General features: G+C 38.0%; 1 protein-coding gene across 3 annotated transcripts in view; it reads left to right on the top strand.

Annotated features, from left to right (window-relative positions):
- The window catches only part of FANCC (FA complementation group C), a 275783-nt gene that overhangs the window by 82353 nt on the left and 166272 nt on the right, over positions 1–27158 (top strand). Inside the window, exons 2-5 of one of the 3 annotated variants that reach the window (XM_032636445.1) lie at positions 93–227; positions 6895–7137; positions 8802–8886; positions 14313–14407. In XM_032636445.1, the coding sequence (XP_032492336.1) occupies positions 6973–7137; positions 8802–8886; positions 14313–14407 (345 nt within the window). In that variant the 5' untranslated portion in view covers positions 93–227; positions 6895–6972. The remainder of the gene's footprint in view (positions 1–92; positions 228–6894; positions 7138–8801; positions 8887–14312; positions 14408–27158) is intronic. The other 2 variants (XM_032636446.1, XM_032636444.1) reach the window with 2 other exon arrangements.

Raw genomic sequence — 27158 nt, 5'->3', positions numbered from 1 at the left:
GAAGGTACTCATGACTCAAGGGGTTAAGATCTTGGGATGAAGGGAGGTGCAAAGTTCTGAGCAGACATTTTACAGCAGCTTTTCAACCTCAGGGCATTTGTCATTTCTTGAGAAGCTGGGAGAGACCAAGAACCTAGAAGAGGGCCTGTACTACTAAAAGTGAGAGAAGTTAGCAGAACTTTTGGCAATTTCACAGGATTGGAGAGACATACATTGGAGTTCCAAAGGTAAGATTGTTAACCTGACTACCTAAAAATGTAAAACTTCTATACATCAGGAAACATCATAAAAGCAGGAGAATGGATAAAATTAGAAAAATCACTATTTTTCAACCTCTGATGGACCTAAAATGATCATCACAAGATCCTAAAACCATTAGAGAAAAGGTGGTGGTGAACTTTATAATGGATGGATTTGTTTGACAATACCTGAAACCACTGATCAGTTTCAACATTATGATACATGAGACAACCAGATATTATATGTGACTTCTGATTTGATTCAAAGAACACAACACCACAAATGAAGTATTCTTGCAAAAGAACTAACCCTGAATCGAATGAAACCTCTAGGTCTAGCTATCCATTTGCAAGCAATATAGAAGAGAGAGCAAAACATGTTAAAGACCACCACAAGAAATGCTAAATGCACAAGTGTGAAAGATTCTATAGGTCAAATGTGTTGGTTTTTCCCGGGGATAAATGATATGAAGAGGTTAAAAAAAAATAAAAGAGGGGTACTTGTTACAGATTAGAGAAGCCTTGTTTTTACATCATTTTGTTACAGATTAAAGGAGAAATATCAATATTGACTACATTCAATGTGTGGATCTTGTTTGGATCCGAATATAAACGATCCAAATATAAAGGGAAGTTTTTAAGAAATTTGAACATAGAAGGGCTATTAGATGATAGCATTGTTGGCTTTATTGGATATGAAAGAGATGTTGTAGTTAAGTTTCTTCTAAGTCTTTATGAAAAAGAGACACAGGGCTTCCCTGGTGGCGCAGTGGTTGAGAGTCCGCCTGCCGATGCAGGGGACACGGGTTCGTGCCCCGGTCCGGTAAGATCCTACATGCCGTGGAGCGGCTGGGCCTGTGAGCCACGGCCGCTGTGCCTGCACGTCTGGAGCCTGTGCTCCGCAATGGGAGAGGCCACAACAGTGAGAGGCCCGCGTACCGCAAAAAAAAAAAAAAAAAAGACACAAATCAAGATACTTTGAGTAAAGTGATATGGTATCTGTGATTTGCTTTAAAAATGGAAAATCTTGATAATTGTTTGAACTGTTTAAAGGGTACATAGGATTCATTTGGCTGTTTACTTCTTTTTTGAATACTAAAAAATACTCACTGAACAGTACCAAAAAAAAGAAAGAAAGAAAGAAAGAAAGAAAGAAAACATCATAAACAGAATTTCACTTGTGCCACACAATTTGTGTTTTAAGTGAGATCATCATAAAGTACTCCTTAATGGGTGAAAGTCTACGGTTTATGTCAGATAAAAAGGACATAAATTCATTTTATTTTGTATAGTGTATTCCTTAGCTGTTAGTTTTATCTGTTAGACTTGTGTAACTCTTCCACTTCTGAGGAGGCAAACCAGTCTCATTAAAACTATACGGAAAGGAAGGGCAGTTCTTCAGAGCATAAGTGGGGTGTGTATACAGTTGTCCCTTGATATCTGCAGGGGGGTTATTCCAGGACCCTGCAGATACCGAAATCCACAGATGCTCAATTCCCTTATATAAAGTGGCATAGTATTTGCATATAACCTACCCACATTCTCCCATATAGTTTACATCATTTCTAGATTACTTAGAATACCTAATACAATGTAAATGCTGTGTAAATAGTTGTAAATACAAGGTAAATGCTTTGTAAATAGTAGCGGGTGCATGGCAAATTTTTTGGAACCTTCTGAAATTAAAAAAAATTTCCATCCACAGATGCAGAACCTGTGGATAGAGAGCGCTGACTGTATATTAGAAGAACAGGAAAAGGGTGTTAGGCGGGCAAAAACAACAGATATGCCCACTGTCTCTTCTTGGTTACTGAAGACATTCAAACCTATTGCTTTCCATACAAAGAATTTTAAAAACACTTTCCACTAACATAATTTAGCTTTCTCTTCCTTCCAAAAAGGGAGGTAATTCAAAGTAATGCCTGGTTAATGCATCTAGCTTCAAGTCCAGAGGTTCTGGATAATGTCAGTTCCTTTTCCCATCTTTGTTATTATCTGTAAATTATAGATTTTAGCAAACTTATCTACTAATAATATACTTCATATATGCAGTAGTAGGAGAGGGGAAAATGAAAGAGAAGGGAATTTAAAAAAATTATGTGACATAGCAAGCAAGACATATACAGATAGCATCCAAAAACCTCATTCATGCATTTTGACCAAGCAGGCATAATTGGCACATGATGATAGAGTGCTGCTGGGTACACCCAGCTTTGTGGCTTGGAAGATCCGTCCAGTTACTGAGGCCTGCCATAAGGTTTTTCCAGAATCCAGATCTTCCACACAGGCTTTAAAGAGTGTAGGATCTGCTGGGTCGTAGCTGAGTGGCAGAGCACTTCAGTATGGACAGATAAGCTGTATAGTGATTATTCCTCTGGGCCTACCCGTATTTCCTCCTTGCCAGGCAAGTGGGTAGAAGCAGATAAATGGTCTAAAACCCATGTAGTATATGTTACCTTCAGAATCCCAGAGGTATCAGCCAAGCATTTTGCTTCTTAGCAGGTGTAAGGTATAGCACTTATCATTCACTTTCTTTTTTGTTTGTATATTATTATTAATTTTGAGTCAGTAACTAGTACACATGGCATTAAATTGAAAAGTTGCAAAAAGGTGTACAGTAAAAGTACAGGAAAGGACATTTCCTTTCCTGCACTTATCATCCATCTGCTTAGGTCTCCACAACGGAGGCCACCACTGGTACTAGATTCTTGTGTATCTTCATTTTAAAGGGCATGTCCTGACCGGACCACAGACCATTGGATTACAAGAAACTTCCTGAAGTGGCAGGCCCTGTATGTTCATGGGATTTATATCCCACCATATGGAATACAAACAAGGCACCCGTATCTTCCTACTTTGATCAGCCTGATATCTTCAATATGGTAGACCAGTGTAATGTGCTATATCCAGAATTTATATCTTTGATTCAGGTGAAAGTCAACTGCTTTCTCATGTCCTCAGTTTATCCCCATGGAGAAATGCATTTACCAGCTTCCTAACTGTATTCTAGGTGCAAAGGGTAGTATTAATTTGCCCCAGTTAGGATTCATATCTAAAAGTACACCTTGAGTTGGAGTCACCATTTGATTACGTTTATGACAGCCTAATATCACTGGCTAAGACCCATTGGCCCCTCAGCTGAGGAGTGAGGTTCTCTGCAAGTCATCAGATGTGTGACTTTTTTATTTTTTTTGATAGTCAAGTGGTTTCACTTGGCCATTCCTACTAGAAGAGTGTAATGATTCAGGACCCCTGTGTGAGGGTGATGCCTCATTGATCTGTATTACCTTTTCCATGGACTTCTGGTTTCCAGTTCCCTAATAGGAACAGAAGTTTCACTGTCATTTTACCTGACTTGGCCCAGTAGCAGTTCTAAATTCCCCTCCTTTCTCCAAAGGTCTGTTGTCTGCAGCCCACTATCTGGTATCAGTTTGTATCCAATACTGTATAACATCAGACTATATCAGTTTGTGTTCTTTTATCGAAAATCACAGAAACCAATAGTGGTTAATTTAAGCAAAAAAAAAAAAAAAATTATTAGACGGCCCCTGGGTAGCTGACAGAATTAAAGAGAAAGCTGAAAATTCATACCTTGTTAAGGAGATGGCATAGGGATCTAGACTAAGAGAATCTTTGAATGACTTAGTTCCACATTTATGGCAGTCTGCTCAAGATTCGGATTCCCAGTAGAGAGTCTAGTTTGCCTATTTTGAATCATCATCTCACCCCTTGACTGATGGCATAGGTACCTTGATTAATGGACCTGCCAAGACTTGGGGAATATAGGGGAGATACTTTCCTAAAGGAAAAGTAAGGTGTTATAACTAAAAATGGAGGAGGAATGGTAAACAGGCCAAACCAACAGATGCCCATTCCAGATTGTGCAGATTAGGTCAGCATTTCTCAGTAGGGGCATCGTTGGCCTTTGGGGGAAGACCATTTTCCTTTTTGAGCTGCTGTCCCAGTGCATTGCAGTGTGTTCAGCATCCTTGACTCTTGGACAGTAAATGCCAGCAGCACCTCCACTGCTACCATCACAACCAGGGTACCACCTGTTTCACAACCACTATCATCTCCCTACTCCCACTGACCCCACTCCCCAGATAGGCTGTGAAATAGAGCGTCCAGGACCACTGTACTGCATGATCCCTAAAGCTTTTTCCATTTAAAACAATCAGATGCATTTCCATTGCTACACTAGAGGTTGTTTGTAATTTTGTTAAAATAAAATAGTTTCTTGTCTCTTCTATCAAAAAGTTCTTCAATTTGATGTTCCCAAATATCTAAACTGACTTACATATAGAGCCATATGAAACATGTTAGAAATTCATCAGTTTCTTCAGTTTATTTCTTTGTTTAAGGGCACGGACTTTAGAGCTTAAGTCTTTGAATTCAAATTCCACAACCATAGCTTTGCTACTTACTAACAGTTACTTCCTTTGGCTTTTACATAATCTTTCTTTGGGCAATTGCATAATCTCTCTGTGCTTCTGTAAAATGAGGATAGTAGTACATACCCATTTCATAGGGTTGTTGTGAGGATCAAATTAGCTAGTATGCATAAGGTATTTAATATATTGCCAAGAGCATAGTAATTATATGAATATGTAAGCTATTACTATATTTATAAAATGGGATATTAATAATTAAGTTTTACATAGATAACATAAAAATACCTTTAAAATTTCTTTTTGGGGGGAGTTACCTTTTAAAAATTAAATTGCTCTACCTGGAAAAGCATTTTGTTGTAACATTTAGCTTAGAACTATACTTTGAAAAATATTTCCTCATTCAACATTTATTGAGCATTTCCCAGGCCTGGGCTAAATTCAGGGAAGACAGAGAATGCATGTACCAGTAGAGGCAATAATAACTGAGTGAACAAATAAATGCCCAGGTAGTTAACCGGTGTGCTCAGAGCTATGGAGGCATCAGCAGAAAGGCCTGGAAGGAGGGTTTGGTGTGTTGGTAAACAGATGAAAGGCCTGGAGTGGACTCTGGTCAGCTGGGGAGAGGCAACATAGGACATGGGAGGGTGTGCTGGAGCTATGTTTTACAAGGCCTTGGAGACTCTGGTAAGGAGCCGGTATCTTTTCTGCAGGGGGTTGAGATTTCCTCCCAAGGGACGTATTGAAGGGGGTTTTGAGCAGGAGTATACTAGGTCTGATTTACATTTGGGTAAGTTGTTTTTGTTGACAGTGTAGAAAATGAACTGGAGATGAATAGGTGGGACCAGATAGAAGACTCTAGGGAAGAAATGGACAGGAATAGGATGGGATGGCAGTAGTGGAAAAGGAAAGAAGTGAATGAGGTCAAATGAAATCACATATATTTATTTTAGAGGTAGAATTGACAGGTATTGGTGGTGGCTTGGACGAAGAAGATAGAGAAAGAGGAATCAGACATCTAGATTTTTGGCTATGTATGTGCCATTTGACAGTATGCATATTTCCCTCTATAATTAAGCTTTTAAAAAATTTTATGGTACTTTTCAAAACTAAATTTTTAGTACTATTTTAAAACATTCATCTTCCTGGTCTAGATTTTTTTTGCACTGCAGCAAAATTGTACAGTCTTCCTATTTTTTTTCTTATTTTCCTGTTTAGTAATGAAAACCTCCATTGTTGATGTTATTGGCATTTAATTGGGAGCACTTTATCTGTTAATTATCGCTGTTGAAGATTTAAACTCACTTACTACTTGCAGAGTAATCTTTTGAAATTAGATAGCTGAGTATTATCCCTGCCCCAGGAAACTATGAGTCTGTAAAAGCCTGCACCTGTTGAGAAGCAGCCTTCCCTTCTTTGCCCAGTATGCTTCCCATGGGTGTGGATGGCAAGGAGCTGGGATGGTGGTGAGGCACCTGGAGTTTATTTACCTATCTCTGCCTGAGGTACTCGCTCACTCTGCATGTAACTCCACTATTCTTTTTAACATGTACTTCAGATGTCGTAAGTCAGGTTTATGAGTTTTTATTTTCTGTCACTTAGGACTGGCATACCTCCTCAGCAATTGGAGTTTATCTTATTTTACCAAAATATGATTTCTTCTTGTGAATGGAGACCAAGCATATACAGCAGTCATTAATTAAATTAAGCAGATTGTTCAAATTGGTGCATGTGGAATGAATTATTTTACTTTTTTCTCAGAATTGAGAAACTAGGAAGAAAATTCATTAGACAGTAATGCATAGAGATTTTTTTTACACCTAAATGAGAAGCCAGAAGTGCATATAAAACATAAGAACTTCAAAAACATTTCTTAGGCACAGACTATTATGAAACTCCCCTGGATGTTTTTGATTTCCCATTACATTAAAATACTCAAATGAACTTCATATTCAGAGCATTTAAAAATAGCTCAATCTTAAAAAGAAGATATAAAGTATTATCAGCTGTGCTTTTTGTACATAATTAGCATGTGCCTGTGGAGGTATAATGACTTTTAGTGTAATGATATTACTCATGATAAAAAGTTCAGATGGTAAAAATTGGAGATACAGCTGGGTGACACATTTTAAAATAACTCAAAGATGACTTCACAGAAAGCATGCTATTTTGGTCCCTTGTAATCCTCCTTTCACTCATCAGTGGTATGAAGGCATTGATAAAAGATCCTTTTTTAAATGTTTCATTTCTTTCCCCCTTTCTTATAGATTTGATGTATGTTCACTGTTTCCTTCAGTGTGTGACAAACCACTGTGAAGGTACATCACCTTTCCCCTTTTTCTGAGATGGCTCAAGATTCAGTAGGCCTTCCTTCTGATTTTCAGTTTTGGATGCACAAGCTTTCTGTATGGGACCGGGCATCCACTTTGGAAACCCAACAAGACACCTGTCTTCACCTGCCTCAGTTCCAGGAGTTCCTGAGGCAGTTGTATGAAGCCTTGAAAGAGATGGTGAGTAGTGGACCAAAATAATAAGGTTATTTTGTGACATCAGGAGCTCTTTACCAGATTTTATTAAGCCTGAATGCAGTCCAGGGACTGTGGTATTGACCTAACGAAAGATTAGACAGACAAATTACCTGTAAATATTGCAGACAGGATGTGGTTTCCTAGTGTCTGATTCATTATGACTTCAGTCTTTTCTTTCTTGATTAGTTATATTGTCACATGAGACTTCCCGTCCAATCAAGTTGTTTTTAAATAAACAAGACTTCGACACTTGTTGTCAGGAAATAATTGGGTTTCTTTTAAAGGCCTTTGTATCTCTTAAATATTGAAGGGTTTGCTGAAATGCTTACTCTTTTCTCAACCCTATTCTAAAGTGGGCTCTACTAAGAGATGATAAATGTTAAGATCTCTTCTTTATAAATATTTTAAGTGGGCTTTTCTTGTGAATATTAAGATTATGAGTGTCTTCACTATTGTTGTGTACGTTATTGTGTTCAAAATTTTGTATTTTTTCATTTTGACATAAGATTTCTTACTTTCATTGCAATAGGTGTTTTTGTGAATTAATGTATTTTCATAATATCAAAATATTATTTGTTTATACTTATTTTCTAATTTCAAAATGAAAAGCAAAATTGTCACTTAATGTAGGTGTTCTTGTGTTATACTTTTCTTTCCTTAATCAAAGAAGCAAGTAGGAAATTTGAAGAACAATTAATGGTGATGATATGAGTTCACATGTCTTTAGAAAGAAGAAGAAAAGACACTGTCTGTATGAACAACTAATGCTAACTTTTAAAATTGTTTTTTGGCAATGAGACTTTAGTAACTTGACCTTAAAGTGATTCCAGAAAGTCCAGGACTGACCTTGATGCTCAGACAAATGTGAGGAATTTATTGCTTCAGCAGTAGGAAATGCTTATCACTTCAGCTTACGTGCATGTTAGCCCAGTTTGGTCTTATTTTTTAACTTTCTTGAAAGGTAAAGAAGTGGGAAAGGGCCAAGTGTACAACAGCAAGTGTATTTTTTAATCTTAAGCTGTTTTCTATTTGGTTGATTGTTTTTTGTGTCAGGTTTTGGGTCGTTGCAGACAAGTATGATGTCATTTAGCCTATAGTAATCCAAATAGTAATAAACAGAGATATGTATCTATATGCTTTGGCTGCTTTTATTTCATTTTACAAGTTCCAGAGTTCTTGTCCTGCTAAACCTTCTTTGAGATAGTGCTACTGGAGCTGCCTCAGGAACTTCTCTTATTAGGTTAGAAAAAAAACCCATGATGAACATATGGTGTTATATAGATATTAGTCACCTATACTTTCTTTTCACTATTATGCAGTCTTTGTTATTTTTTAGATAAAGTGGACTTTCTTGACTTAAATATGAGTAAAAGAAAGTTAATGCTGCAATAATATTGATTTTACCTAAACTTGTTGTACTTCTTAGTTTGGGTGGCCTGGTTTAAGGATGAAGTATGGTGATTGCTTGTTAAACTTTATTAGAATTACTTACCTAAAGATCTTCTCTAACCTTCTTCTCCCCCTACTTTTCTAAAATATATGCTAAACAAGAAACATTCAAGCTCCCTCAACCTATAATGGCAGTTCAGGCTTTTCTGAGTTGTGTAGTGTCCTTTTACTTACCAAAACATAATTTTCTTTTATAGGATTCAAGTGCAATTATTGAAAGATTCCCCACAGTTGGTCAACTGTTGGCAAAAACTTGCTGGAATCCTTTTATCTTAGCATATGGTAAGAATCCAAAGCATGTCCTCTCAAAATACAGACTTCTAATGATAATTTTAATCTTTGCATTGTTTAACAAAACACAGAACTTTAAATTATAAGCCTTTCTCTTATTTTTCATGAAACAACTTATCAAATGTATTCCTTGTTCCATTACAAAGAAGGCACCCTTTATTGTTGTCCATATATGTTTGTGTATGTGTATATAGATAAGCACACACAAACAAACACATACATGCAGATGTGTAGGAGAACAGAACTCCTTGAATTAGAGGGCACAAACTCCCAGATGATTGTTATAACTTCATTTTTAATTCAGTGTAAAATGGTTATAATAATGAAATAATTTCTTTGTTTTGCAATTTCATATTAACTCACACACCATTTTCCATGTGTAAAATTCTTCAGTGTTTGAATTCTGCTATGGCTCTGCCATTATTTAGGGGTGACAGTTTGGTTTTACTCAAGGTTAAGAGGAATTTGGGGATACTTTGGGGGAGGTGTTCCTTCACTGACCTCCTGCCTACCTGTCTAGCCTCATTTCCTATTTAATCCTCCACAGCTATACCACATGCATTGTAGACAGTTTAAATTACTAACAGTGCTTGATGTCTGGGCCTGTGACATGCAGTTCTTTTTGCCTGGAACTCTGTTCTCATCTCATGTCCTCAAATCTTCTTCGAAATAGCCTTGCTAGGGCTGAGTTAGGAACCTTTCTTAGTGTGTGCATAGCTGCCAGTATCTCCCTTAATTATAACATTTACTACACTGCTTTATAATTATTGGTTTGCCTGTCTGATGCCCTGGAAGACTGAATGCCTCTCAACAGCAGGAACTGTGGTTTTAGTTCTCTTTGTTGTCCCAGAGCTTAGCATAGGGTGAATAGGCACATCTGAAGTTATATAGTGGAGGTTTATTGCCTTGATTTGACTATATTGTTAGCTAATGTAATATATACTTTTCTTTTTTTTTTTGCGGTACGCGGGCCTCTCACTGTTGTGGCCTCTCCCGTTGCGGAGCACAGGCTCCGGACACGCAGGCTCAGCGGCCATGGCTCACGGGCCCAACCGCTCCGCGGCATGTGGGATCCTCCCAGACCGGGACACGAACCCATGTCCCCTGCATCGGCAGGCGGACTGTCAACCACTGTGCCACCAGAGAAGCCCCCTACTTTTCATATTTTTAAAGTCAGAGACTAGTTGCATAATATAATGATAGTAGAATCAAAAATAATAAGAATATTCCCCTTTGATGTTTAGAGAATTATACAGTATCTCTTTCCTAGCCTGTTCTAAGTCATTAGAAGGAGCTTGAACTAGGTGGGGAAGGGACAACATTTGCATTTGGTTCCATGAGCATACATGCATGGGTGCACTGCATATACTCAAACTTACTGGCCCCACCCCCAACTTCATTCTGTTCCTTTTCCTCTTCACATAATGCCTCTTGCTTCCTCTTCCCCCTTAAGTTGACGCTTCCTCCTTTACCCACTTAGCTTGTTCAAGTTCTTGATCTAAAATGGCGAAGCCATCACTGTATTTGCCTACCAGGGCCATGCTTACCTGCCCCAAATTTATATATTTCAACTAGGCCAGTGTTTCTCAAAAAACCTTTGACCAGAAATACATTTTCTATACATGTGTATATATGCATACATACACTTATATGCATACACCCACACGTTTCATGAAAAAATGCTTGCTTTTATTATGTGCAATTCATATTCACTATACCATTTTTAAGATGGTTTTCATGACCCCACACTGATTTTACAATCCACCTATAGGTCGTGACAAAAAATGTGAAAAACATTGAGCTAGGCCAATGCTGTTGATGGCAGGAGAAAGGAAAAGAAACTGTTGAATTTCCTCCATTTAAAGGCATCACTTATAGTTAGATACTTCATGGATTGAATGACCACTTTTTAGAAAAAAGAAATAATATGCCCTTTAATTGTACCTAGTGGATGTGGGACACATCCTTAATTCAGAAATGTTAAAATGTGGGAAAGTTTGGGTTGTAGAATTGAAGTAGAACGCATTGCTCACTTTGTGCTGAGCACTGTTCTCTATGGATTGCATCGTGGGTCTAACTGAGTTCTTGATAGGCTTGCAGGATAGGTATTTATGGATTAGCCTAAATATGTCACTTTTCTCAGAATATAGAACTAATAAAATCCAGGATCCTACTCCTCTAAAGCCCATGTTGTTGTAATGACCTGCCCCCATGGATTGTACCACTGTGGTTGAAATGTTCCAGTCCTGGCTTTACCACCAGCCAGCTTCATGTGAATGTATATAGTCACTATTTTTTTTTTTTGTTTTTTAATGTCAAGCCCTAGGAAAACATGGCTCACAATTTCTGCCCTCTAGGAGCTTCCAGTCAGGGAAAAAAGAAACCTAAGGAGATCAGCCAGAGTCAGGATGATGGTTGGTACTGTGGAGCTTTGACTAAGTTGCTGAGGGGAAGGAGAGTTTCACAGGGGAGGTTTTGCGGGGTCTGACTCTTGGAGGAAAATAGATGAGATAGGATTTTCTAAGGCAAGAACTAAGGCAAGAACTCACTGGGTCTCCGATTCTTTATTTGTAAAAGTGAGAGACTGGGCTGATTTTTCCCTGTGGACTTAGACTTGCATCTGTCTGTGATCTTTCCTTAGCACCTAATCTCTATTACTTTAGCCCCCTCTGTGAACCAGAAACAAATTCTCCATCTCTTTCTGTTTAAATGCCTGTGTTACCATTTGAACTGCCCATTAAATTTCAGTTTCCTGTTTGAGGTATGCATTTGGTTTTGAGCTAGTAGAGGAGACTGACAGGCACAGAACTCATGAGTAATCAAATCTTGCCTGTGTTGCCACTGTTGTTTCACTAGTTGGGCACTTTCTTCCAGGAAGGGATATTTTCTTATGGTTTTGTAATATCAAAATTATTTTTTAAGTACAGTAAGAGTAAACAGTTTCCATCAAGGAAAGAAGTAAGTAAGTGAGACTAGGATCAGAAATAAGGATAATAAGGAAGGAGGAAGGATTTGCAAATTAAAAGACTCCACAAAGGGAAGAGAAAAAATAGTTAATAGAAAGGGAAAAAACACCTTTTATTCAGTGGTGTTCTCTCCATAAAATGACTGCCTTCACCTCCTTGGAGTTCTGGCTGGTAGGTTCTAGGTCTGAGCTCATGATTAACATATTATAGCTATAACCTGTTTTCCTCATGCTTTTTATTACTGTGTGAGAGTTTGCCCCCAAACTTGGCAGCTTAAAACAAATATTTATTGTCTAAAAAAATGCTGCCATCACACTTTTTTTTTTTTTTTTTTTTTTTTTTTTTTTTTTTTTTTTTTTTTATGCGTTACGCGGGCCTCTCACTGTTGTGGCCTCTCCCGTTGCGGAGGACAGGCTCCGGACGCGCAGGCTCAGCGGCCACGGCTCACGGGCCCAGCCGCTCCGCGGCATGTGGGATCCTCCCGGACCGGGGCACGAACCCACGTCCCCTGCACCGGCAGGCGGACTCTCAACCACTGCGCCACCAGGGAAGCCCCACACTTTTAAACTATAGAATTAATTCAGCTTTCATTTGAGCTTTCAGTTCAAGATATCAAAAAATAAAATATTAGGTGGCAAATATATGGTGGTATATTCCTTTCCCTTACACTCATTTTTAGATGGGAGCTTTGCACTAATGACTGTCTGCATGATGAATCCCAGGCAGTTTTCGATCCCCAATGCTCCAGCTCCAATGTCTGAGCCTCTAGGGAGGAGCCTGACAGATGCCATCCCCTGTAGACAGTGCTGGTGGCATTCATGAATAATAGGTGATGGCTTGCATCTTTAAATCCCTAAAGCAAAGTAAGCTCATTAGCAGTGCATTTCAGTGCATTGACTCTGGGCAAAGAAATAAAGGCTGGGGCAAGTTACTCTTGCTCTTCTTTTTCTTTTTGAGAGAAAAGTAAAAAATAATATGCTTGTTGAACTAAATGTGCAGTCACTCAACACCTGGGGAAAACTCCTATCTTTTGGATTCTTTTAGATTTATACTCCATAATTAGCATTTTCTGTCTTTTTTCTCTTTAGTGCTGAGTGTCTGATTTTTGGAAATGCTCCCCATCAGGTTCCATTCTGTATAGCATGGGAAACTGCTTACATAAGCATATCATTAGATGTGTTTGTCACACTTGTGACATACAGATAGTTATAATTTCTTCTGATATTTAAAACATAGAAAGTACAACAGTCAGATTTTTAATCAGTGGCATTGGTTCAACCTGAAGAACCCTAGATCCTGGTTCAACCTGAAGAACCCTAGATCTCCAGCGGTTAAATTATGTGATTCTTGCAATGAACTGATTTCAGGCAAGCCAGTGATGTAATTGAGCTCATAAAAGCTAGGAAAAATAGGAATATCCCTCAGGATAACCCCTGATAAAGTTTGTTGTTAGTTATTAGGAGAGCCTAAGTTTATGGGGGGAAAATGGATTTAAAATTTCTATCAGGGTCCTTTGGTTTGTGGTTGAAAATGCCGAGATAGCTTACTGTAGTTTGTATTCTCCTTATTTCTTGTTAATGAAGCCCTTAGAAATGCTGTGTTTATGAAATTGCAGTAGATAACAAAGTAAAGAGCATCAGGTGATGCAGAGGAGTGATTCCGGGTGCTGGGTTTCCTCAGCATCACCTCCATGGCCTTGTGGTAAAGTCCATAGTATCTTGGCTCTAGTTCAGGTACTAACATCTTCCGTTTTTAGGTCTCATTTTTGCTTCTCAGTTGTGTTATAGAATCTCCAACTTGAATGGACTTAGTTACCAAAGGAGGAAAGAGAAAATGGCTTACCAAGTAGATGTTCTAGCCAAATAGATTTCAAAGGTCAGCATTGTTATCACATATTTAGTAAAGTTTTACATTTTAGAGTAAAGAATTAGGAGCATGTAAAAAGGCTTCTATTTTATCCAAACCATTTGGTACTAAAAAGAATGTATTTTAAAACAATTCTTTTTGTTAAATTTATTTTTAACAAGTGGGGGTATTTTGGCCAATTTGATTAAATCAGAAATATTGACTACTGCTTATGGCAGTGATATTGCCTTAAAAAGGTTGAAATTACTAATGGTTTGAATATAAAATAAAGAACTGATCTTGAAAAAAGCTAGTTCTTTTAGTTCTTTCCATCATTCTCTTTTGGCTTTAAAAATTGCTGCTATGACAGAAAGAGAATTGACCTCACAAGGGCTAAGCATAAGTGATCCTGAACCCACAAGAAGGAAAAAAACCACAAAGTTTCATACATGGTCCTGGATGCTTGTTCTATGAACTTAGTAGTTTGTGATTTTCCTAAAATATAATAAATATATTTCCTTTAGTATATAATGTTACAAATTTTATATTGATTATCTTTTCTTTCTATTTGATAAAACCTACTCATTTTAGTTTTCCTTTTTGCAGATGAAAGCCAAAAAATTCTAATATGGTGCTTGTGTTGTCTGATTAAGAAAGATCCACAGAATTCTGGAGAATCAAAGCTTAACTCCTGGACACGGGTAAAAATAAATCTTGCACTATACTGCTTTGAATTCAATAAAGGTGCTGCTTTGACAGTCCAGAAACTTTTTCAGACACATCCTTCACTGTTAAACTTGTAAAGCTTTTCAAGAGATTTCATTTTTGTTTGATTGCGAATTCCTTAAGAGATAGGTCCTCAGGGTGAACTTCCCCATGCCTTCAAGAACTAATGTTGAGTGGTTTTAGAAAGTTACTCTCAGGTAACTTAAAAGAATGTACTCTCCTTCCTTCTAACAATTGTTTCTTCCTACCAACCTACTTTATATACTTATATAATTTCTCTTCAGGTACTTCTCTGCCTCTCTCAGAATCTATTCTGTAGTAAAACTAAAATTCAGAAGTGCCCTGGGAGCAGCAGTCTTTATTTTGTGTCCTGAAGTTGGTGCCCTGGCCAGTGTGCTCAGACTAGCGTCTAGGGCTGGTTGGCTAATGCTGCAAACACCGTTAAATCGGTTACCTGACCGTGCTAGTCCAGATAGCTGACAGCTGCCTGAATTCCCTGTTTCTGCTTCCTCTTGAATGGTGGGCACAAGTAGGAGAATGTTGTAAGGCTGTGCTGTAGCTGCCCTCACCACCAGCAAGTTGGCTGGTCTTTTCTCTTACCCCCCACTGCCCCGCTGCAATAACCTCAAGGACTTGCTGATGCCTGTCAGACTCCACTTACTATGCATATGGTCTAGATTAGCTGCTTAGTATTATGAAACCAACCACCCAGATTAATGCATATGGTTTTGTCTACCAATCTGACTGGTGATATCATTCCGTTCACTGCTTTTTACCATTCCTTTGTTTTATACAGAATTGCTGACAGAGATGACAAAGACAGTATTTGCATTTTTGTTAGATTAAAAGAAGAATTGGAGGAACAGTAGAAGTGAAAAGGATTGGGCAAGGGAAGGAAAAAATGCAACATTTAACTGGAAGGAAAATTAAAGAGCTGAAGGAAGGAACTGATAAGTAGAATTAGGGAAGAAAAGGTATGAAAAACAAGGCTATAGAAATAGAATAACATACTTAGTTTTCAGTTTTTTAAATTATTGCTTTTGTTGAGTATTTGCTATTTTAGTGTTATTTAGGATATATATTTTTATTGGCTAGCTCATTAAGTCCAGAAATAGGCCATCTTATAAAGTGTTTTTAGAGTGATTAGGTTAACTTTCTTCATTTAACTCGTGACTTATATTAGCCTAGTTTTAAGTTTCTAGCCTTGCAGTTTATTCTGTGGGTTTCCCTTATTTAATATTGTGTCCATTTAATAAATAGGTGCTCATTAAGTGTAGCACAGGGAGGTAAAGTTAAAACACTTAATTCCTACCTTCAGGGAGTTTACAGACTAGTAACCAGGTCATTCTAGGGCAGTGTCATTGGGTTATTGGTAGAGCTGTGTATAGGGGTGATGGTGACACAGAGGAGGGACACTTGTTCAGACTTGGTGGTTTGGAGATGTTTCCTGGGAGAGATGATATATCAGCTGAGTTTTGAAGGATGACTAAGAGAACAGGATAGAGTTTTAGGAGCGGTATTCCTGCCAGCAAAAAGAGCATGTGCAAAGAATGGTGGTGAGGAAGCAAATGCTGTATTCAGGAAACTGCAGGTGCTTAGATATCCCTGAGCTTGGGATTTTATAGGGTTGATGATGAAGCATATAGCCTTATGTATGATTAGAAGAAGTTTTTATTTTAACTTGAAGGCAGTGGGGAAACCACCGAAGTATTTTAAATAGAGAAATCATATGGCTAGGTGTGAATTTTAGAAACTTACCAGCAAAAGGAAGTTGCTTTGGAAGGTGCCAGGGATAGCACTTTCAAAGCAATTGTAGTGGTAAAAGTGAGAAATCATGAAGGCCTGAATGAAATGGAAAAGAGGGACCACATTTATGATATTAATAAGGTAAATATGTAAGGATGTAACGGCAAATTAAGTGCAGGTGTACTTAGGTGTAGGCCGAGTTGAACTTAATGTTTTCAGGAGAGGGGCTGATTTGCACATAGAGGGTTGACAGTCCTCAGGGTACAGGAACAGTGGGAGCCATGCGTGAGGGTGAGATCACCCAAGGAAAGTGCCTAGTGTGAGGAGGGGAAAGGGCCTAGGGACAACCTTGGGAGACACTGGCATTTAAGGAGTGAGTGGAAGAATAAGTTACACTGCACTCTAGAAAGGGGGAGTCCAAGAAGAAGGAGAAAAGCAGCAGCATTTTAAGAAGGAATGAGTGGTCATTTATATCTAATGCTATAGCACGCCACTGTCCAATAGAAACAAAGTATATTCTACATAGATAATTTTCAGTTTTCTAGTACCTGCTTTAAGAAATGTAAAAAGAAAAAGTTGAGACTAATTTTAATGATTATTTTATTTAACCCAGTATATCCGAAATACCATTATTAAAATATGTAATCAATATAAAAATTATTAATGTGATCATTTTATAATCTTTTTTATACTGAGTCATTGAGATCCAGTATATATGTTATACTTAATTCAGTGTATATGTTACATCTTAATTCAGAGGCTAAATTTTCATTGGAAATTCTTGATTTGTTTTATAAAATATACAGTTGAAAAAGTAGGTTCACATACCCAAATTGTTTCAAAGAAACTTAAAGCTGAATCATGTGTCTGTTTTCAAATTTAAATTTAATTAAAATTTTAAAAGTTAAAAATTCATTTTTCTTCATTGTACCTGTTACATTTGAAAGTGATGAGTAGCCTCATGTGGCTAGTTGTCACTGTATTAGACACAGCAATTGTAGAGCATAAAGAATTGAAAGAGCAAGATAAGGACTGAAAAGCACTACTTGGATTTAGCCACTAAGGAGGAATGACTTTGGTGAGAACAGGTTTAGTGGGAGGTTGAGGGAAGTAGCCAGGCTGCTATAGATACTGAGGAATGATGGGGAGGTGAGGAAGCAGAGGTAATAAACTTTGATTACCCTTTGAAGAAACTTGGCAGTGAAGGAAGGAGAGAAAGTTGATTGAAATAGAGATGGTTCTGAATCTGCTTTACTCTGAGAAGATGGTGCCACTAGAGAGGAGTTGAGCACTTAAGAGACTAGGAAAACAGTTTCCCTCATCGTTGTACTAGGCAAACCTGTAATATTAACTGATAAAAAAAATGATGTGTAGGAATAATATTAATTATTTAACTTTTAGCAGTCTAAAGCTAATTACATATACCTATCACAAATCAGTACCTTCATAATTGTATAATGTTGCCTGTAAATGCAGCGAGACAGAAGATGGTTGCTAGTTTATGAATCAATTGTACATATCTTGGGTATACTTTCTTTTATCCTAAAAGTGATATTTTCTCCATAAAAGTTAAAGAGTGACATATTACACTTTAAAAATGTGTAATTGTCATAAAGTATCCTTCTAAAACTATATAACAAGCCATATTTTAATAATATTTGTTAGTTTCATTCAGTGAGCATTTACTTACTACCTGATATATGCTAGCCTGTTTTAATTGTGGTAATAAAATCTTGGGTCATTCTGTGTTTCTGGAGCATCACAAATGTGATTGAAACACCCTGAGTCAAAAACAAAGAATTTCTTCTATAAATTCTAAAATGCAGTAAAAATTCATGTTAATTATTAAATTTGAATATGTTAGACTGAATTGATCAGTTGTATTTTTAGGACAGAGATATAATAGAAATTCTGGGTTTTTTGTGTGTTTTGATTTTGCTGAATGCCTAGTTAACTTTATTCCTCTGAATTTTCTTATACTTGTCATTTAAAAAAATTTTATATTGGAGCATAGTTGATTAACAATGTTGTGTTAGTTTCAGGTGTACAGCAGAGTGATTCAGTTATACATATACATGTATCTATTCTTTTCCAAATTCTTTTCCCATTTCGGTTATTACAGAATATTGAGCAGCATTCCCTGTGCTATATGGTAGGTCCTTGTTGGTTATGTTTTAAATATAGCAGTGTGTAAATGTCAATGCCAAACTCCAAATCAGTCCCTCCTCCTCGTCCTCTAAGTCTGTGAGTCAACTTCTGTTTTGTAAATAAGTTCATTTCTATCATTTGTATTAAAGATTTCACATATAAGCGATATCATGTGACATTTGTCTTTCTCTGTCTGACTTAATTCACTTATTATGATGATCTCCAGGCCCATCCATGTTGCTTCAAATGGCATAATTTCATTCTTTTTAATGGCTGAGTAATATTCCATAGTATATATGTACCACATCTTCTTCATCAACTCCTCTGTTGATGGCCATTTAGGCTGCTTCCATGTCTTGCTTATTGTAAACAGCACTGCAGTTGACATTGGGGTGCATGTATTCTTTTGAACTGTATTTTTCTCTGGATATATGCCCAGGAGTGGGATTGCTTGATAATATGATAGCTCTATTTTTAGTTTCTTAAGGAACCTCCATAACTGTTCTCCATAGTAGCTGTACCAATTTACATTCCCGCCAACAGTGTAGGAGAGTTCCCTTTTCTCCACACCCTCTCCAGCATTTATTGTTTGTAGATTTTTTGATGATGGCCATTCTCACTGGTGTGAGGTGATACCTCATTGTAGTTTTGATTTGCATTTCTCTGATAATTAGTGATGTTGAGCATCTTTTCATGTGCTTTTTGACCATCTGTATTTCTTCTTTGGAAAAATGTTTATTTAGATCTTCTGCCCATTTTTTGATTGGGTTGTTTGTTATTTTGATACTGAGCTGCATGAGCTGTTTGTAAATTTTGGAGAATAATCCCTTGTTGGTCACATCGTTTGCAAATATTTTCTTCCATTGTGTGCGTTGTCTTTTCATTTTGTTTATGGTTTCCATTGATGTGCAACAGCTTTTGAGTTAATTAGGTCCCATTTGTTTATTTTTGTTTTTATTTCCATTACTCTAGGAGACAGCTTGGAAAAGACATTGCTGTGGTTTATGTCAAAGAGTGTTCTGCCTATGTTTTCCTCTAAGAGTTTTGTAGTACCCAGTCTTACATTTAGGTCTTTAATCCATTTTGAGTTTATTTTTGTCTGTGGTGATAAAGAGTGTTCTAATTTCACTTTTTTCCATGTACCTCTCCAGTTTTCCCAGCATCATTTATTGAAGAGACTGTCTTTCCTCCATTGTCTAGTCTTGCCTCCTTTTTCATAGATTAATTGACCATAGGTGCATGGATTTATTTCTGGGCTTTCTATCCTGTTCCATTGATCTATAGTTTTGTTTTTATGCCAGTACCATACTGTTTTCATGACTGTAGCTTTATAGTATAGTCTGAAGTCAGGGAGCCTAATTCCTCCAGCTCCATTTTTCTTTTTCAAGACTGTTTTGACTATTTGGGGACTTTTGTGTCTCCATACAAATTTTGAGATTTTTTTTGTTCTAGTTCTCTGAAAAATGCCATTGATACTTTGATAGGGATTGTATTGAATCTGTAGATTGCCTTGGGTGGTATAGTCATTTTGACAATATTGATTCTTGCAATCCAAGAACATCGTATATCTTTCCATCTGTTTGTGTCATCTTTGATTTCTTTCATCAGCATCTTACAGTTTTTGGAGTACAGGTCTTTTGTCTCATTAGGTAGGTTTATTCCTAGGTATTTTGTTCTTTATGATGTGTTGGTAAATGGGATTGTTTCTTTAATTTCTCTTTCTGATCTTTCGTTGTTAGTGTATAGAACAGATTTCTGTGTATTAATTTTGTATTCTGCAACTTTACTGAATTCATTGATGAGTTCTAGTAGTTTTCTGGTGGCATCTTTAGGATTATCTGTGTATAGTATCATGTCATCTGCAAACAGTGACAGTTTTACTTCTTTTCCCATTTGGATTCCTTTTATTTCTTTTTCTTCTCTGATTGCCATGGCTAGGATTTCCAAAGCTATATTGAATAAAAGTGGTGAGAGTGGACATCCTTGTCTTGTTCCCGATCTTAGAGGAAGTGCTTTCAGCTTTTCACTGTTGAGTATGGTGTTAGCTGTGGGTTTGTCATATGTGGCCATTATTATGTTGAGGTATGTTCCCTCTATGCCCACTTTCCGGAGAGTTTTTATCATAAATCGGTGTTGAATTTTGTCACAGCCTTTTTCTGCATCTATTGAGATGATCATATGGTTTTTATTCTTCAGCTTGTTGATGTGGTGTATCACACTGATTGATTTGCAGATAATGAAAAACCCTTGCATCCCTGGGATAAATCCCACTTGATCATTATTGTGTATGATTCTTTTTTTTTTTTTTTTTGCGGTACGCGGGCCTCTCACTGCTGTGGCCTCGCCCGTTACGGAGCACAGGCTCCGGACGCACAGGCTCAGTGGCCATGGCTCACGGGCCCAGCCGCTCCACGGCATGTGGGATCTTCTCGGACCAGGGCACGAACCTGTGTCCCCTGCATCGTCAGGTGGACTCTCAACCACTGTGCCACCAGGGAAGCCCTGTGTATGATTCTTTTAATGTATTGTTGGATTCAGATTGCTAGTATTTTGTTGAAGATTTTTGCATCTGTTCATCAGTGATATTGGCCTGTAATTTTCTTTTTTTGTAGTATCTTTGTCTGGTTTTGGTATCAGGGTGATGGTATCCTCATAGAATGAGTTTGGGAGTACTCCTTCCTCTGTAATTTTTGGAATAGTTTCAGAAGGGTAGGTGTTAGCTCTTTTCTAAATGTTTGATAGAATTTGCCTCTGAAGCTATCTGGTCCTGGACTTTTGTTTTTTGGGAGTTTCTAAATCACAGTTTCAATTTCAGTACTTGTGATTGGTCTGTTCATATTTTCTGTTTCTTCTTGGTTCAGTTTTGGGAGGTTGTACCTTTCTAAGAATTTATCCATTTCTTCCAGGTTGTCAGTTTTATTGGCATATCGTTGCTTGTAGTAGTCTGTTATGATCCTTTGTATTTCTGTGGGGTCCATTGTAACTTCTTGTTTTTCATTTCTAATTTTATTGATTTGGGCCCTCTCCCTTTTTTTCTTGATGAGTCTCACTAATTTATCTTTTCAAAGAACCGGCTTTTATTCATGCACCTTTGCTATTGTTTTCTTCATTTCTATTTCATTTATTTCTGCTCTGATCTTTATGTTTTCTTTCCTTCTACTAACTTTGGGTTTTGTTTGTTCTTCTTTCTCTAATTGCTTTAGGTGTAAGGTTAGGTTGTTTGTGACTTTTCTTGTTTCCTGAGGTAAGATTGTATTGCTATACACTTCCCTCTTAGAACTGCTTTTGCTGTATCCCATAGGTTTTAGATCATTGTGTTTTCGTTTGCATTTGTCTCTTGGTAGTTTTTGATTTCCTCTTTGATTTCTTCAGTGATCCATTGGTTGTTTAGTAGCATATTGTTTAGCCTCCATGTGTTTGTGTTTTTACAATTTTTTTCTTGTAGTTGATTTCTAATTTCTGAGCACTGTGGTCAGAAAAGATGCTTGATATGATGTCAGTTTTCTTAAATTTACTAAGGCTTGCTTTGTGTCCCAGCATGTGATCATTCCTGGAGAATGCTTCATGTGCACTTGAGAAGAATGTGTATTCTGCTACTTTTGGATAGAATGCTGTATAAATATCGATAAAGTCCATCTGGTCTAATGTGACATTTAAGGCCTGTGTCTCCTTGTTGATCATCTGTCTGGATGACCTGTCCATTGATTAAAGTGGGGTGTTAAAGTTCCCCACTACTGGAATCTAGAAAAATGGTATAGATGATCTTATTTGCAAAGCAGAAATAGAGACACAGACGTAGAGAACAAACTTATGGATACAAAGGGGGAAAGAGGGGGTGGGATGAATTGGGAGATTGGGATTGACATACATACACTACTGTGTATAAAATAGAAAACTAATGAGATCTCACTGTATAACACAGGGAATTCCACTCGGTGCTCAGTGGTGACCTTAACGAGAAGGAAATCCAAAAAAGAGGGGATATGTGTATACGTATGGCTGATTCACTTTGTTGTACAGCAGAAACTGACACAGCAGTGTAAAGCAACTCTACTCCAATAAAAATAAATAAATAAATAAAGCCTCCCACTATTATTGTGTTACTGTAGATTCCTCCTTTTATGGCTGTTCCCTTATATATTGGGACGTTGCTATGTTGGGGTGCATATATATTTACAATTGTTATATCTTCTTGGATTGATCCTGTGATCATAATGTAGTGTCCTTCTTTGTTTCTTGTAACAGTTTTTATTTTAAAGTCTATTTTGTCTGTATTGCTATTCCAGCTTTCTTTTGATTTTCATTTGCCTGGAATACCTTTTTCCATTCCCTCACTTTCAGTTTGTATGTGTCCCTAGATCTGAAGTGGGTCTCTAGTAGACAGCATATATATTATTGGTCTTGTTTTTGTATCCATTCAGCCAGTATGTGTCTGTTGGTTGGAGCATTTGATCCATTTACATTTAAAGAAATGCATATCTATTGTAGATTTTCAGTTTGCTTTTACCATGAGGTTTTGATATAGCAGTCTATATATAAAAAAGATTGTTTTAAGTTGCTGGTCTTTTAATTTCAAATGCATTTCCAATATCCAACATTTGTGCTGTCTTCTTCTGACAATTGCTGGTTTGATATCATATTTCTGTGCAGATGACTTCCTACCTTTACTTTATGCTTGCCTTTACCAGTGAGCTTTTCCATTCATAATTTCCTTCTTTCTAATAGTGGCCTTTTCTTTTCCGCTTAGAGAAGTTTTTTAGCATTTGTTGCAAAGCTGGTCTGGTGGTGCTGAATTCTCTTAGCTTTTGTTTGTCTGTAAAGGTTTTGATTTCTCTGTCGAATCTGAATGAGAGCCTTGCTGGATAGAGTGTTCTTGGTTGCACTTTCTTCCCTTTCATCACTTTAAATATATCGTACCACTCCCTTCTGGCCTGCAGAGTTTCTGCTGAGAAATCAGCTGATAACCTTATGGGAGTGCCCTTGTATGTTATTTGTTGCTTTTAATATTTTTTCTTTGTTTAACTTTTGTCAATTTGATTACTATGTGCCTTGGCATGTTCCTCCTTGGGTTTATCCTGCCTGAGGCTCTCTGCACTTCCTGGACTTGGGTGACTGTTTCCTTTCCCATGTTAGGGAAGTTTTCTGTTATTATCTCTTCAAATATTTTCTCAGGCCCTTTCTCTCCCTCTTCTCCTTCTGGGAACCCTGTAATGCAAATGTTGGTTCATTTAATGTTGTCCCAGAGGTCTCTTAGACTGTCTTCATTTCTTTTCATTCTTGTTATACTGTTCTGCAGTAGTGATTTCCACCATTCTGTCTTCCAGCTCACTTATCCGTTCTTCTGCCTCAGTTACTCTGCTATTGATTCTTTCTAGTGTATTTTTCATTTCAGTTATTGTGTTGTTCATCTCTGTTTGTTTGTGCTTTAGTTCTTCTAGGTCTCTGTTAAACATTTCTTGCATCTTCTCAAACTCTGCCTCCTTTGTTTTTCTGAGATCTTATATCATCTTCACTATCATTACTCTGAATTCTTCTTCCGGAAGATAGCCTATCTCCACTTCACTTAGTTGTTCTTCTGGGGTTTTATCTTGTTCCTTCATGTAGGACATGATCCTCTGCCCTCTTACTTTGTCTAACTTTCTGTGATTGCGGTTTCTGTTCCACAGGCTGCAGAATTGTAGTTCTTCTTGCTTCTGCTGTCTGCCGTCTGGTGGATGAGGCTATCTAAGAGGCTTGTGCCGGATTCTTGATGGGAGGTTCTGATTACTGCCCACTGGTGGGTAGATCTGGGTCTTGTCCCTCTGGTGAGCAGGGCCATGCTCGGGAAGACTTCAGGCAGCCTAACTGCTGATGGGTGGGGCTGTGTTCCCGCCCTGTTTGTTGTTTGGCCTGAGGTGCCCAGCACTGGAGCCTACAGGCTGTTGGGTAGGGCTAGGCCTTGGGGAGGAAATGGTGACCTCCAGAAAGGCTCACGTGAATGAGTACTCACCAGAACTCTGCTGCCAGTGTTTTTTTCCTCCTCAGTGAGCCACATCCGTCCCTTGCCTCTGCAGGAGACCATCCAATACTAGCAGGCAGGTTTGGCCCAGTCTCTTATGAGGTCACTACTTTTTTCCCTGGGTCCTGGTGAGCATGGGACCTTGTGTGAGCCCCCCAAGAGTGGAGTTTCTTTTTCCCCCAGTCCTGTGGAATCCTGCAGTCAAACCCCACTGGCCTTCAAAACCGATTGTCTGGGGGTTCCTCCTCCTGTTGCCAGACCCGCAGGCTTGGAAGCCTGACGTGGGGCTCAGGACTTTCATTCCTGTGGGAGAACTTCTGTGGTGTAATTATTTTCCAGTTTGTGGGTTGCCCACCAGGTGGATATGGGATTTGATTTTATCGTTGATTGTGCCCCTCCTACCATCTTGTTGTGGCTTCTTTTTTGTCTTTGGATGTAGGGTATCTTTATTGTCAGGTTTCAGTGTTTTTTTTGTTAGTGGTTTTTCAGCAGTTAGTTGTGATTTTGGTGTTTTTGTAGGAAAGGGTGAGCTCACATCCTTCAACTCAGTCATCTTGCCAGCCCTCCAGTGACGGCACAAACAGCATCCAATGGAAGATGGCGCAGAGGCAAATTCTGCACCTGTCCTAGAAATTGTTTGATGCTTGCCATATGTTAGCCTTTGTTAATATGTTATGTTGGAAATACATTAATTTTTTTGGAGTCTTACTAGTAACCTCAAATGTACTGTTAAATAACACTGTCTCTATGGCTCTTCTTACAGCTCTTAGAGACTGGTTGAAGTCACAGGACTCTTTCACATCTTTTTGGAATATTTGGTTCTTGAAAAATTTAGTTTTACCAGTGAATCCATTGAACAGATGCTTTTTGAGAACCTACTGTTTGCCTGGCACTATTAAAGAAGTTGAGGATACAGTAGTGGATCTAAAGACAGTCTGTTCTCAGAGTTTATAATCCAAAGGGAAGGCCTCTGGGTCTGCCAAATTTAGGAACTACTTATGTTCTTTGGGCAAGACCATACCAGTATTGTATTTTATTCTGATGAGAAGAAAATGGCAGAATACCAGGAGTGGAGATCAGTCAAAAGGGTTTTATTCAATCTTTATTCCCTTTAAATGCAGTAGTAAGCAATATCCAGATGTTCCTGTATTGCTTCAGTCCTCTACTTCATTCTTTAGAATTAAAAAAAAACAAAACCCTTTTAAAGTACAAAATCTAACCAACATGCAGAAACGTGCATGAAGCATAAATGCCAAGCTTAACGAATTGTTGCAAATAAATACCCTTTCAACTACCACCCAGGTCAGGAAATAGAATGGAACATTGTCTCCCTCCTAGAAGCTCCCAAGTGCCCCTTCCTATTTATATGCCCTTATGTGCCTTGCTAGCAGTTACTACTAGCCTGACTTTTACTTACCTTGCTTTATGGTTTTACCACTTAGTTATGCAGTTTGGCCTGTTATTTTATCTTGGTAAAAATGGAATAATGCAGTATGTATTCGAGATATTGTGATTTATAAGAAATATATGTCTGGTCATTCAGATGACCAAAATATATTTTTTATTTATATTTGGTCTTCGTCTGCAGTTCCTGGCTCACAGCTGCCAAAACTCTTGGAATCGCCTAAGTGTTGAGAGTGATAAAAGGTGTCTTGTGTTATGTTAATAAGGTGACTTTTGGAGGGCACCTGAGGATGAGGGCTGCTTGGCAGGAGAACCAACCTTGTGACTAGAGAGTTGGAACTTTCAGTCCCACCATCTGGTTTCCTGCGAGGGGAGAGGGGCTTGAGGTTGAAGCAGTTGCCATTAGCCAGTGATTTAGTCAATCATGACTATATAACGAAGCCTCCATAAAAACCCAGAGGACCACTTTTTGGCCCCTTTTCAGAGAGCTTCCACATGGGGGAAGCAGAATATTTCTGCATGCCACCTTGACAGGCCCCAAGCTGTATAAGGACAGAAGCTTCTCTGTTTGGAACCTTGCCCTATGCATCTCTTCATCTGACTGTTGACTTGTATCCTTTAATATCCTTTTATAAGAAATCAGTAATCTAGTATATAAGTGCGTTTCTTGAATTCTGTGAGCCACTCTAACAAATTAGTTGAACCCAGTGAGGGGGTTGTGGGAACCTCTGATTTAGCCAGTCGGTCAGAAGTACAGGTAATAATCTGGGTTTGGGATTAGCATCCTGAGTTGGAGGGGGTCATTGGGACCTCCAGTCGCAATGTAGCCAGTCAGTCAGAAGCACAGGTAACAACATGGGCTTGGGCTGGCCTCTGAAGTACCTGTCTTACCTTCTTTTAAGAAAGACATTTAAAATTTTATTGTTGTCAGATTTATCAGTCTTCTCCTTTTTGGTTAATAACTTTGTATCTTATTTAAGAAAATGTATCCCCACTTCAGGGTCATGAAGACCTTTCACATTATCTTCTAAAAGTGTATTGGTTTGCCTTTCCCATTTAGGTCAATGATCTACCTGTAACTGTTTCATTGTGTGGTCTAAGGTAGGAGTTCCTTTTCACTTTGCTTCCACATGGATACCCCATTGTCCCAACACCATCATTGAAAAGTCTTTTTACCTCACTGAGCTATGGTGCTATTTTCGTAATAAATTAAATGTCTTTTTAAAGTAATTTTTTTAAGTATTTATTTATTTATGCAGCACCTGGTCTTAGTTGCTTCATGGGGACTTCTTAGTTGTGACATGCATGTGAGATCTAGTTACCTGACCAGGGATCAAAGCTGGGTCCCCTACATTGGGAGCGCGGAGTCTTACCCACTGGACCACGAGGGAAATACCATAAATCAAATGTCTTTTTATGTGCAGGTTTGA

This window comes from Phocoena sinus, chromosome 6 (assembly GCF_008692025.1).
Source record: "Phocoena sinus isolate mPhoSin1 chromosome 6, mPhoSin1.pri, whole genome shotgun sequence".
Classification (NCBI taxonomy): domain Eukaryota; kingdom Metazoa; phylum Chordata; class Mammalia; order Artiodactyla; family Phocoenidae; genus Phocoena; species Phocoena sinus.
The sequence above is the reverse complement of the archived record's forward strand: the minus strand, read 5'-3'. Positions and strand labels throughout refer to the sequence as shown.